The sequence below is a fragment of the Vipera berus genome, assembly GCF_964194415.1.
Source record: "Vipera berus genome assembly, chromosome: 3".
NCBI lineage: Eukaryota > Metazoa > Chordata > Lepidosauria > Squamata > Viperidae > Vipera > Vipera berus.
Genome location: NC_138204.1, coordinates 150,551,560 through 150,565,351, shown reverse-complemented (window position 1 = coordinate 150,565,351; position 13,792 = coordinate 150,551,560). Strand labels below are relative to the sequence as shown.

General features: G+C 35.6%; 1 protein-coding gene across 2 annotated transcripts in view; it reads right to left on the bottom strand.

Annotated features, from left to right (window-relative positions):
• Positions 1-910: 910 nt before the first annotated feature.
• Positions 911-13,792, bottom strand: part of RANBP9 (RAN binding protein 9) — a 44,329-nt gene continuing 31,447 nt past the window's right edge. Inside the window, exons 5-14 of one of the 2 annotated variants that reach the window (XM_081322327.1) lie at positions 13,639-13,661; positions 12,282-12,466; positions 10,363-10,475; positions 9,167-9,275; positions 8,442-8,632; positions 7,320-7,467; positions 6,145-6,266; positions 4,322-4,473; positions 2,465-2,576; positions 911-1,734 (exon numbers count right to left, since the gene is read on the bottom strand). In XM_081322327.1, coding sequence (XP_081178453.1) covers positions 1,604-1,734; positions 2,465-2,576; positions 4,322-4,473; positions 6,145-6,266; positions 7,320-7,467; positions 8,442-8,632; positions 9,167-9,275; positions 10,363-10,475; positions 12,282-12,466; positions 13,639-13,661 — 1,286 coding nt within the window. In that variant the 3' untranslated portion in view covers positions 911-1,603. The remainder of the gene's footprint in view (positions 1,735-2,464; positions 2,577-4,321; positions 4,474-6,144; positions 6,267-7,319; positions 7,468-8,441; positions 8,633-9,166; positions 9,276-10,362; positions 10,476-12,281; positions 12,467-13,638; positions 13,662-13,792) is intronic. The other variant, XM_081322328.1, reaches the window with a different exon arrangement.

Genomic DNA, 13,792 nt, shown 5'->3' with positions numbered 1-13,792 from the left:
CCATAATTGTCAGGAGGAGCTAATGTTGCCTATGAGCCAAAAAATCTGTCAGGTCAGAAAAGCAAATGGTTAAGAGCGTGGTACAATGAGACCAAAAGGCTTACCAAACAAAAGCATCAACAGTTTTTTATGAAGTTGGACCATTTTTGCCCAATATAAGTTCTTTACTTGATAATTCAGGAACGCTTCCTTGCCACTGCATTAAGAGGAACAGGTAGATTATTTCAAGATCTATTAATATCTGAAGGAACTGCTATCCCTACTATTTTCATTCCCTTCAGACAAAAATAATGAAGCAAATGCATGCATTTTTATTCTTTCCTATTATAGGATAATGTCACATCTTGTATAACATCCTATGTTGCTACCATTAATGTGAAATATGAAACAAATATTAGCTCATATGTAGACCCCCCCTGCTGCATAGGATAAGTATAGGGTAGGACCTATGAGAATCATATTTTGGGTATCCATTGCCTTCACTTGTTGACACTTGGTATAGGTAAACATTCTGCTAACCACTTACACCACTTTTATATCAGCTATATATGCTTATAAAAAGCAAAAAAACTGCAATAATTCAGGGCAGTTAATTTTGTTTTATCAGCCTTAGGTCATAACATAATTTTGGTCCAGGATAGTCACTTGACATAGCAATAATATTTAAAAGGTGAAAGATTTATATGATCTGAAGAGAAACCAGAGTATTTAAATATTTAAATTTAAATATTAAATTTTATCTACTTGAATCCAAAATACAACGCAAGCAGAAAAATAAGGTAGCAATCCTACCATATGTAAGTATTTAATGGCTGATTAATTATGGTATCACTACATTTTATTGCAATAGAGTACTCATTTAAGCACTTTTTAAAATGCAGGGTGTACAAAGATTAAATTAAGACTGAAATTGACTAAATATTTGGTTTTATATAAATAGGCCATAACCACACTGTGTTGACATGTAATACTGTTATAATACAACAGTTAAACAGGTGAGTCTACAACATAAGTTGTTTGCAGTTAAACAGGAAACAGAGCTGAAACGACCATGTTAAAACAAAAACCACTAGGAAACAGGTTGAGATTGTAAGTAGCAACAAACATATTCACTCAGCTCCTGAGTATTTCAAGTTTTACAGTACACATTAAAAATATTTCTTCCCATCAATACTATACAGCCAAACTGTCAGGTACATATGCAGTTTGCAAATTACATTGATTGATCTATGTAATGAGGGTGAAAGTTGGCAAATTATCCTGCTTGAAGTTTACATCACCCACGTACTAACACATCCACAACATTATCTATTTTGCTCTGCCCTCCAGGAAGGCAGAACTTTTTGGTTTGTTTGTAACGATTCAAAGGTTTTTCAATCTGATGTTACTGATGGTATTTAACTCTGGTTAAAGATGGAAAATATCTCCTAACAGTAATTTAGAAAATCATTTGCATCATGCTGTAAACTAGGAAGCAATGTAAAGCAACAGACCTGTCCTTAGTACATAATTAAAAAAACCCAAACTCCAATTGGCAGAGTTGGCCTACTTTCATGTTGAATATATGCCACATTATACACCTTGGACATCTTCATATGCATAGCTAGTGTAGATAATCTTCCACTGTGGCAAATGCACAGGATCCAATTCCTGATCGGGCCATCAGACCTAGACACTGTGAAGCCTGTCCCATTGCGAGAGCAAGAGGAGGTTGCTTTGGTAGATTGTGTGTCTCTGAAAAAATTCAACAAGGCACTATTTTAACTTGTTTTACTTCTCAAAAAATTCTTACGCTAATATTTCTACCCAACTCAAATAACTTATTTTCAAAATTACTGAATAGAATGTTAATTCCAAACTAAATAGTAGTTTAATTCACTACGCAGACCATATCAAATCGTAAAATGTTAATGCCTCCAATATTTAGAGAATATTAATAAACTCTTGATAGAAAGTTCTGATGTTGGTGAAAGAGTATGCCCATTTGTATCCTCTCAACTAGTAATGCAAAGGTGCTCAGCCTGGGTGACACAGTACCTGAATTTCAAGACTGCTTATGGAATGATACCAATTATTTTGGGTGTAATACAGTAATCCTTAGTTTCTAAGTCAGTAGCTGAAATGCCATTATATTTCATATGTCCCTATGACCAGAAGAGTGAAAAAGAAGTTAAGGGTGGGGTAGAGTAGGGGAGAGAGTGAAATGGCTCTCCTATCTTGGCTGCTTACAAGCCTCTGAATAAAATTGCTTGTTTGTAGATGATATGTCATGAGTTTGATAATAAATGGCAGTCTCAATGGAGTACTAACATTTAGTGGCTTATGGTACATTTATTTTTTTTATAGTCATTCCTCTAAAAAAGTGTCAGAAATTCCAGAATTTCCTTCCATAATCAAGTAATCGTGTTTGCTCTGTGTTTGATGTACCTTAACAAGTTTGCATGAGGGAAACTAACAGACTTACCTAGTATTGCACTGTTGAGAACTGAACATACAGGCTCTCTCTGAATAGGATCCAACTGATTTCCAACTGGACTATTCCACGGATCAGAATATGCAAGTAAACTGAACGCATCCTGTTCAGAAAACAAATCTTAGAAATTAGTGGCTGGATAGCCATTTATTCTGGAAGCTTCAACTTAGATTATTGCATAAAGCAGGAGAACAGACTTCATGACTTAAATGAGCCCTTCTGTCTTATGAATGTACGTATTGTGTCATGACATTTATGTTGTTCTTCCTACTAAAACAAATTAAGACTATTTTCAGTATTACTTTCTACCTTACTCAGATCAAATTTAAATCCCTCACTGGATGCATCATAACATTTCCCAAAATGTACATTTGAAGTATTTGTACCCACTCCCTTTAATATGCTCAACAGATGTCACTTCTGTGTAATAATAATAGTTTATAGTATTAAACCTCAATGAAGACTGAGAATGTGCTAGTAAAGAATAAAGGACCACCTAAAAAGAAGGCAAATATTTAATTTGCTGCAACTGATCCTAATAGGACAACCGCAGTCCCTTCAATACAATTCAGTCTTCCAGTCACTTGTGCAAAAGGAAAAGCCAGCACAAAAGCCATGCTATCTACATTTTAAGTACCAAGAGAAGAGAATTAACTTAGCTCAGTGTTGAACTGTGGTGATTTTGTGCTCTCTGAGCTTGGTTGTTTAATTGTAGACATTTCATTACCCAAGAAGGTAGAATTATCAGTATGATAAGTGTGGGATTTGCTCTCTGTTTATATAGCTTGCCTTGCTAGTTTTAGCGTGTGTGTGTGTGTGTGTGTGTGTGTGTGTGTGTGTGTGTGTGTGTGTGGAGGGGTAGTTTTCTCCTTGGTAGTTCCTTGATTATTGTTTTCTGCTTGATATAAGGAACAGTTGCTGGAATTGTGTATGTCTAGTCCAGGGGTAGGCAACCTTGGCTCTTTTATGACTCATGGACTTCAACTCCCAAGCTGGCTCAGGAATTCTGGGAGTTGAAGTCCATGAGTCATAAAAGAGCCAAGGTTGCCTACCCCTGGTCTAGTCTAATGAAGAGAAGGACGAGGGGTGACATGATAGCAGTGTTCCAATATCTCAGGGGCTGCCACAAAGAAGAGGGAGTCAAGCTATTCTCCAAAGCACCTGAAGGCAGGACAAGAAGCAATGGATGGAAACTAATCAAGGAGAGAAGCAACCTAGAACTAAGGAGAAACTTCTTGACAGTTAGAACAATTAATCAGTGGAACAACCTGCCTCCAGAAGCGGTGAATGCTCCAACGTGGGAAGTTTTTAAGAAGAGACTGGACAGCCATTTGTCTGAAATGGTATAGGATTTCCTGCCTGAGCAGGGGGTTGGACTAGATGACCTCCAAGGTCCCTTCCAACTACTACTACTACAAATTATTATTATTATTATTATATTATTATTATTATTATTATTATTATTATTATTATTATTATTATTATTATTATTATTATTATTATTATTATTATTATTATTATTCCAGAGCACATCCTCTCTAGCAGCCAAACACCCAAACAGGGATAAACACCAGTCAAGCAATCAAGCAATATATGGTATCCTAATCTAGGAACTACTGAGAAGAAAGCCACATCCCCATCAAAACTGGAAGGAAAAGTTACTATATATAAGGAGGGAGCAAACCCCATACTTAACTCGTATTGATGTGTTACCTAGTTGGTTAATGAAATGTCTGCAAGCAAACAATAATTTCCCTCTATTATACCTCCCCTTACAGTGTGTAAATGGAGTAAAATCTAAACCTACCATATTATTAGCAATTTCTCTACAAAGGTGACATGACTTACTTTGAGCATTTTCTTGTTGGCTGAGTTTTTGCCACACTCCCTTCTTAGTTGTTCGCTCATAGCTTGTAATTCTCTGCCAAAGTGAATCATTCTTTCAATAGCTGCTTGGCTACCACCACAGAGTTGGCGTCTTAACTGACTGGAATCCACCTCTAAGAATAACAAGGTAGTAATTAGATAATGATGGAACAATGCAGGTATGTGACATGTTAAAATTTAAAACAGTATTTATATATGTAGCTTATAAAGTGTTCATATGATTGCTATAAATTATGATAACAATGATTACTTCTCTCTCTTCTCTCTCTCTCTCTCTCTCTCTCTCTCTCTCTCTCTCTCTCTCTCTCTCTCACTAGCCAGCCAGCCATCTCAGACAGTTAAAGAGTTATATGAGAACTCCCCACTAACTGTATCCCCACAATATAACTTAGTCTGGGTGACTGGTCTAAAAGCATTCAGAGAGTTTGAACTTCAGCTAGGGGTTTGTCTGTGTTTCCCAAGTCCAACACCTTCACCACTATGCTACACTACCTTCACAGGAAACTTGCATGATATACCAACTGCAAAAATTTCAAGGGCACAAATGCCCAGGGAAAAAAGTTTTTACTGCTTTTCTGAAATCACCAAGGAATACAAAAGTAACCAATACTTTGAAAAAAAAAAGTTCTGCGAAGCTGAGACCAAAGCCAAAAGCTGTGGCAATCTGGAGATCCTCCGCTTTTCTGGAATATACATACCTGAAATTATTTTTGTGGTTGGGGAGAGGGGAAGAGGTTAAGGAATAAAATAGCTTCCTTGAACCCAAACAAAAGCTTATGATATTAATTCTATCCCTTTATAAAATAAAGAAAATCAGGGCAATTTTGAAAATCCTTCAGACAAAGAAAACCACAATTTTAAGCCGTTTATTAGGCTCAATTCAGTCCTTGTATGAGAAGTGCACATGACCTTTTTGTAGGTTGCAAATGTTGCTCTACAATATAGTCTGAGTATCTAAATGTCTGTTTCTGCTCACAGCTTTGTACTATATCCCAACTGAGCTCTGAAAATTTAACTGATTAGTCACAGAATTATTTTCTGAAATTTCTACAGATTAGGCTGTTTTGTATATCAAATAGTATATCAAAAGCACACAAAGAATTTAGGCAGTCACCAAAACCACTAAAATCCTACCTGCACATTATCCTGTTCTGTGGACTGTAATAGTCCATTTGCTAAAACACTTGTAGAGGGTGTACTGTAGCATCGTTCAGTCTGTGTGTTTTTTTTATCTCACATCAGCCATTTGCCAAGAAAATTATGTGGCAGATGCCAAGGCATGCTATTCAACACGGAATAATCAAATGATGGCATGAATAAGCATACTGAGTAGCATCAAATTACTAAGCACATCTGAGTCTCCATTTTGAGCCCTTCCCTAATCAAATACAACACAAATGGAGCTTATCCCCATTGTAATAGTTTGATCCCATCAAAGTTCTGTAGCACTGCTGAGCCATGGAACTGACACAGGTAACAAAAATAATGCTAATTCAAAAATTGGAGATACTTAATATTTATGATGTATTCAGGGAAAGGTGGTTTGTACCCTCCAGGTATTTTAGACCTATTCTCATCAGTATGAACGTGGACAAAACACGTATCTGGGGGACACCATGTTGTATGTATGAGGTCTACTTTGCACAAAATATTTTCATGACAATGTTAAATATATAAACTGACACAAAAATTAAATGTCTTTATCGTTTGGAAATCTTTTCAAATAACAGTAATAAAAAACAATCTTTGCAAAGGTAGACATGTAAAAAATAATAATTGCAGACCCATTTCTGTGTCACATTCTTCCATTTCATGATCATGTTTAGAGCTACCATTTAAGAAACCATTAGATGATGTCTCTGCAACTCCATTAGAGTAGTGATCTGTTTCCATGTCTACATCATTGCTGTGAATAAAGTAATGGATAATTTTTAGAATTAGACCTCATTTATAAATAGTCACATTGTAATCTACAACCTAGATGTGGCAGCATACCACCATTATTTACTATATATCCACAATACAATTAAATTCTGTTTTAGGCAGAGTGTAGCCCATGGATGGGGAATCTGCTGCCTCCAGGTTTTGCTGAGCTGTAGCTTCCAGCATTCTTCAGTTCTTGACTCTTTCACCACCCTAACAGAGCCTTTGCTAGGGTAAGAGAGCCCTTTTCTTACCCTGTGCCAAGATAAGAGAGTCAATATGGAAAAGTCAGACTCCCATACAGCTCAACGTGGTATTAAATGCATTCTAAAAAAAGTCCCAAAAATGATAAATTCTTGATGACCAAAGCACCCGAAGGTGGGACAAGAAGCAATGGATGGAAGCTAATCAAAGAGAGAAGCAACCTAGAACTAAGGAGAAATTTCCTGACCGTTAGAACTATTAAATCAGTGGAACAACCTGCCTCCAGAAATTGTGAATGCTCCAACACTGGAAGTTTTTAAGAAGAGACTGGACAGCCATTTGTCTGAAATGGTATAGGGTTTCCTGGTTGAGCAGGGGGTTGGACTAGATGACCTCCAAGGTCCCTTCCAACTCTATTGTTGTTGTTGTTAAATATACAAAATAGGCCTAGTTCTAAATTTTAGGGAGATCAAATCAAGCCACGGGCTTTCTTGCTGCTCTCCTTTGCAATCTGGAAGCTGCCAGGCAGACAGCCTACTCATTGCATGATGGGGGTTGGAGTTCTTTTCATAATACTTAACTTATTAACATTGTCATATGTTGTCCTTGATATACACATGAGAATTTATACCAAGCTAGTACCAACCCATTTCTCAGTGGCAGCCCACTTCCCTCTCACCAGAGTGATACAGGAGTACTGGAGTGTGGGTCAGAATAAGGGAATAGTGGAATGGAGTACAATAAAGGGAGAGCTGGGGGAAAAAATACAACATACAAAATACAAAAAAATAAGTGGAAAAAAATAGAACTAGACAGAATTACATTTATGTACCTGGAATAGTTGTTGATCTGTTGTGATCTTGTTACGTTTATATTATTGAGTTCTGGTACATTTAAACTGGTAGACTGATGTTTACTGTGACAATATGACTGATGAACTTTGTTTGATATCACTCCATTACTGCAACTATTTTCAAAACCTAAAAAAAAGGTGAAGGAATCAAATGATTTGAATTAATAGAATGTGTTCTTACTTGATTATAGTATATGTAACTCATGTAGCTTGCACACATTAACTAATATAAGCAACATGGACATACCTATACTATAATCACATAAGTATACATCTTATGCATCAATATAGAAGTTAAGCTAATTAACTGAGGACCCAGATGTTTGGGGGCAATAAGCTGACTTTGTAATAATGCCGCTTGGGGGGGAGCGAAAGCCCTAATAAGCAGGCATATACATAGAATGAAGGCTATTGCTAAGCACATTGGTTTGTGCTTAAATTGTAAGCCGCCCTGAGTCTTCGGAGAAAGGGTGGGATATAAATGGGATTAAAATAAATAAATAAATAAATCCTGGTTCTTGCCTCAAAATACCTAGCAACCAATGCTGCACAAAGGATAGTTCTCTCCCAGAATGCAGTACCATAAACAGCCTGTGTGGGCAAATATGGCGGCAGAGTACAGAGGAAACTTCCCTTCTTTACTACTAGGTACACACGTCATAACAAGAGCTTCCGAGTGATCTTTATTCTCACAAAGGCGGCAATGGTAGCGGCTCTAGCAGTTTGTTGAGTATGTCTTCTTTCTCCTTTTCCTCCTGTCCCATTTCTGAATATATATTTTTTTCAAATTTGCAGAATATCAATTAATTTTTATTAAATATTGTTGAAAAGAAATGATGTCACACAAAGAAAGAACTCCTCTAGACTAGGTCATATTATGGAAATTGTTGATAAAAGTGCAATCTGCAGCGGGGACAAAGTATTATAAAACAGCTGGTAACCCAAGAAGTAGATACTGGCAAAAAAAGTGTCAGTTTCTCCTGTTCAACAATCCAGGCCAGGATGCACAACACAAACTATTCCCTATGCTAAATGGCAAATGAGTCTAAACTCTGAAGATAAGGAAGTGGCATGTCTTCTTCTTCCTCCCATCAAACTCACCAGAACAGTGCGTGCTACTTCCTTTGCCTGTTGATAGACTATGGATATTCATTCCATGGCTGGGGCTCATACTAGGACTACTAAATGATCGTGGACTAACAGGATAGCTATCTTGAGATTTTGGACTGTGACCTCCTAGACATCGTACTTCACTGTCTGTACCATTGACCATTTCTATAAACTGACGTACCCTGGAAAACACGAAGAGAAGTTATTTGTGAAAATTAAACAATAATTTTGAAAAACCAAGCTTATAGCATTAGCACTGAAGATTTGTACAATGGGGGCTTACCGCTATTTTATACAAATAATAGCCAATTATGCATCTAATTAGATATGTCTAAACTGATGTATTAAAATAATGAAATAATAAAGGAAGAAGTCTTCTTCCTCTCTCATAGAAGTCTGTACATTAGAGAATTAAGCGACAATAACATGCATATCCAAAATAGGTTCCACTTAATAGTAGGATGTCTTATCTTGTGTTCCCTTTATTTTTTTGAGATATACAGGCAGTTAAAACAACTGCTTAAGACGCAGTCAGCCCAGGTTCGAATCTCAGAAGGGTATGGCTGACTGATGAGAACAAATAAGTTTGAAATGATCATATCAGTCTCCCTTAATTCTTTGTTAGCAAGCCAAAAAAAAATTACATATATATATATATATTCCCCCAGACTAGGCAGCTATTTATTTACAAACATCTGCTTTACACAAAGACTCACTTCAAAGCAAATAAAAGATTAGGATTTCTTTCTAATAGACTTGGATACAACTGCTGTGTTGTTTCAATGGCCTCTCCCATTCTTCCTGCTAGCACGAGTTTCTGAATTCCTGTTAACAGAAACAAAAACACAAGTCTAAAAATGTACATTTCAGGACCAGTTAAAGCAACAATTGAACACTTTGGGATCTCTCCTCTTCAGTCTTGTTAAGAGTCTGTATTTCTTTCTTTGTTATGACACTACTGATATATATACATACCTTGGGTCCCACAAATCTCTTTCTAATCATGTTTGACTAAAATTGATGAATTACATATAACTTTGATCAAATGACTAGGACAGGGGTCAGCAACCTGAAACAGTGAAAGAGCCACTTGGAACTGGTTCCCTCACAAAAGGAAAAACTGGGAGCCACAAAAAATGTGTGCACATGCGCGTACATGCGCGCATGTACAGAACAGGGTTTGACTGAAGAGTGGAGCCAAGGCGAGATATGCACCTACCCTGCATATTTGAATTGATTGGTTGAACTTTTTTAGTCCCACTTTTTTTTTTTGGACTTCACATGGCAGAGGACTGGGAGCCGCAGGGGATGGCTGAAAGAGCCGCATGTGGCTCCAGAGCCGCGGGTTGCAAACCTGTGGACTAGGATCTAAAGTTAATAATTAAACTAAAAGGATTCAGACAATTGTTTATTTTTAATCTGCTTTAGTTCTAATACACTGTGTCAAAATATATAAAATATTTAAGGTAGCTTTGAGCACAATTATAAGCTATATTTTATTAGTATCTTAACTGTATATAGACTGTTTTAAACTGCAAATTGATATTTAACTAATAAGAAAGCATTTAAGCATTACTTCACTGGAAGTGTACTAAAGAAATATCTACATATTATTGGGTTTTTTATCAGTTTGTTTATTTAGCTGTTTTTATAAACACATAATATAAATGTGAAAAAATGAAATTAAGTAAATAACCATTATTTTTATTAGGAACAAGCTAATCAATTCTTTTGTGCATAATCAATTTCTGGCAAAACAAACATATCATGCTTCTATTGATTATTCAGATATATAAAACAGTGATCAATGAAATATAATATTTGAAATCCAAATGCCACTTAAGAAGAAAAATTTCTAAATCTGAATATTTAAATTCTTTAAGACTTAACAACACAGCACATTCAAGCTTACTTTGTCTATTTTTAATGGAAGCTAATTCTTCTAGTACAGTCTGGTCAGTAGATCTAGCAAACGCTTCTGCTGTTGCACAGTATCCATGATGTACCAAATAAGATGAAACCATTCTGTAAAAGAAAGTTAATACAAAATATAGCATGGAGGCAGCTTTACCATTAGGCAATTTATTTACAAGTATCTCTTTTCCTTGAAGTACAAACTTTTTATCAATAGGTTTGGTAAATTTACTTTGAATAAAAATGCTACATTTATTCTAATATACACTGTTAAAAATAAAATATATTATGAAATATAATGATATAAATAAGAATATAATGATATGTATTTACAAGTTATATATATTTAACTTTTCTCAATTTAAAATTGGATACGTATGTATATTTAAATACATATGTACATTCAGTTCATTATCAGTTGGAACCAGTGGTGGGATTCAGCTGGTTTGCACCAGTTCAGTAGAACCAGTAGAACTTCCTGAAGCGGCATGCACAGAGAAAACCGATTGCTTACATATTTGAATCCCACCACTGGTTGGAACCTAATACTTTAAACAGAACATTCAAGACTGCCAAAGATAACAAAGACTATCAGAATGGAATTACACACAATGGAGAAATCGTTTAGTATGGTGAGAGATGTGGTAGAAGCAGTAACATTGTGATGCGTAACACATGTAATAACGTGCATGCAAAGAGTATCTTTGTCCTGGACAAAGTAGTTTTGGATATTAAAGAGGAAAGCTTATCTGTATTCTCTATCCATCAAATTTATCCAAGTGTGTCCACATGACTGGTGACTCAAAAACATTAATTACAAATGGCTTTAAAATGAAAAGCAGCAACAGTAGATAAATGGCATGTGTTATCTTTCACTGAAAAAATATACATAATTTTCCATCCTCAATCAAGCAGAATCAAACCTGGAGTATACTGTTCATAAAATAATTAAGAGAAAATAATTCTACTCATCCTCCCATCAAATTACTAGAACAGTATCTTCTTAATCCACTTCAGTGCTGACAATTCACAATAACATGACATACCCTATCATGATTGTGAAGAATCTATAATGACAAGATTGCCAAACAGGGTTTTCTGCTTAATTTGCACGGTATGGTATGAATTAAGACATGTACAGCTGGAATTAGTGACTAATTCTAAATCAAGAATATGCTAATTATCCTCTTCGGGTACATGCTGCATATTCTATTGAAAATATCAATATGAAGCATGCAAAGCTTAAAAGAGCAGCACTTAAATTAAAATGATTTTGCCAACTACATTTGCATTTTACAGATCACTTTTAAACTTGAAATTAATGCACATACAATAATTCTAACATTTTCAAGCACAAAAATAATTTAAGATGTTCTCATAAAATAGATCTTTTAAATTAGATGCACTAAGTTTGGATCTGAAATCAATGCAGCCACCACCAAGTAATCAGAGGAGAGTTGTGCAATGCTTCAGATATGAAGATGGGAAAAGTGTTTTGCAAGGAGTATGTATGCATGTGTGTGTGCATACATGTGTGTATGTGAGATGTACCATCTGTCTAAAACTCTTTAAAACAACGTCTTTTTTCCAGGCTCACAGCATCCCTGGAAAAATATTTTTAAAACTCCATAGTACCCTTTTCCCTTCAAATCCAAAGTGCTGCACAGCCCTACCACATACAAAAAAAGGTTAACATTTATTCAAAGGAGTTAAATGCGTGGTTTTACATGGAGATAAACTACATCAGATAAAATTACCATCTCAGGAATAAAACTTATATTTGCATGTCTTATTTCACTGCACAAATGTACAAGAAATACAGAACAAGATTTGTAGGACTGAAACAGACCAGTTTTAAAATCCCCCAAATTTGAATAGGAATTTAAACAGACACTCATTATAATCTTCAAATCATACTTTTGGATCATCGTCTGCCATTCTCCTTCCCGATCTCCTATAGGGAATCTGTCAATCTGAGCCTGAGTTTTGGTTCTCCATTCGCGCATATAATCTTCAATGTCAAATACAAATGGATGTTGTCCAAAATTAGCATCCACTACTTCTCCAGGTGTTTGAAGTCCAACTGTGGGGTATAGATTTGGCTGCAAGAGATAATTACAACATAAAATTTAATCGTACAAAACACAAACAATTTGAAATTAGCATTAAAACCACATAATTAAGTTAATAATTTTCGCATGCTCCACCAACAGAAAAAATAATTAAGTAGTTAATGTTTGAGTTTCAAGGCTATTTAAGAAATCCTCAGGAGGAAAAATTTCACTCAGTGAAACTTGCAGAGTTCTTGCCAATCAGGACAGGCAATAGAGACTTGATAATCTTATGAACTGAAAGAAGCAGTGTCTAGGTTTTAAGAAGTCTGAAGCAGGCCTGTGTCTCCAAGAATAAAAAAATTATAAAAACAAAAAACATTTTTGTAATGAACATGTTGATAAAACACTCTTAAATAACGTTTTGCTTTTTGGGGGGGCGTCTGAGGGAGGGGGTTAATGTGGTGGACTATGTTTTTAAAATCTAGCAGAACAAAAAACTTAAAATCAATACATTCTCATAACACGATGTAGATGTTATAGCTCCATTTCTCAACCTGGCTGTCCTCTAAAACAGTGTTTCCCAACCTTGGCCACTTGAAGATGTGTGGACTTCAACTCCCAGAATTCCCCACTCAGCATAGCTGACTAGGGAATTCTGGGAGTTGAAGTCCACACATCTTCAAGTGACCAAGGTTGGGAAACACTGTCTAAAAGTGTGGTCGTTGCATAATGAATAGCAGTATTAGTGTTGAGAATTTGGGAAATAGAAGTCCATCCATCTTGAGGGAATTCAGATTGGGGAAGGCCAGAACTGGTATTAATCTAGTGCAGTACTTTTACCTCATTACTGTGCATAAAATCTAGCCATTCCTGTTGTCAGTGCTTCTTTTTATATGTATGAATATGCCAGAAACCTAATCAGAGACCTTCTATATGCAATGGATGTGCTCTGCTAAACTTAAAATTCTACATTTGCAAATCCTCCAGATAAAGCATCAAAGGTTAGGCATACATAACTCCAAACGATAATCATAATTCCTCAGAATCTTCTGCCATTATTATAAACAAATGCTTATTAAGTAATTTTGATATTTTTTAAATGCACTTTGCTCTTAGAAATTTTTTTAAAAAATAGAACTAACTGAAAAATGCATGTTATGTAAGCAAGGAAAATGCTCTTTGGGCACAGATATTTTATACTTTTAATACAATGATCTTACCGGCAAGTCTGTAAAAGCAATACCTGTAATCAAGAAATATTTAATTAAAATCTGAGCTGTCACAGTCAACACAAATCATGCTTTAATGCTCTTGTACTTAAAATATATATCCAGACGAGAGAAAATATAAACAGCTATTCACTTCTTTTTGCTA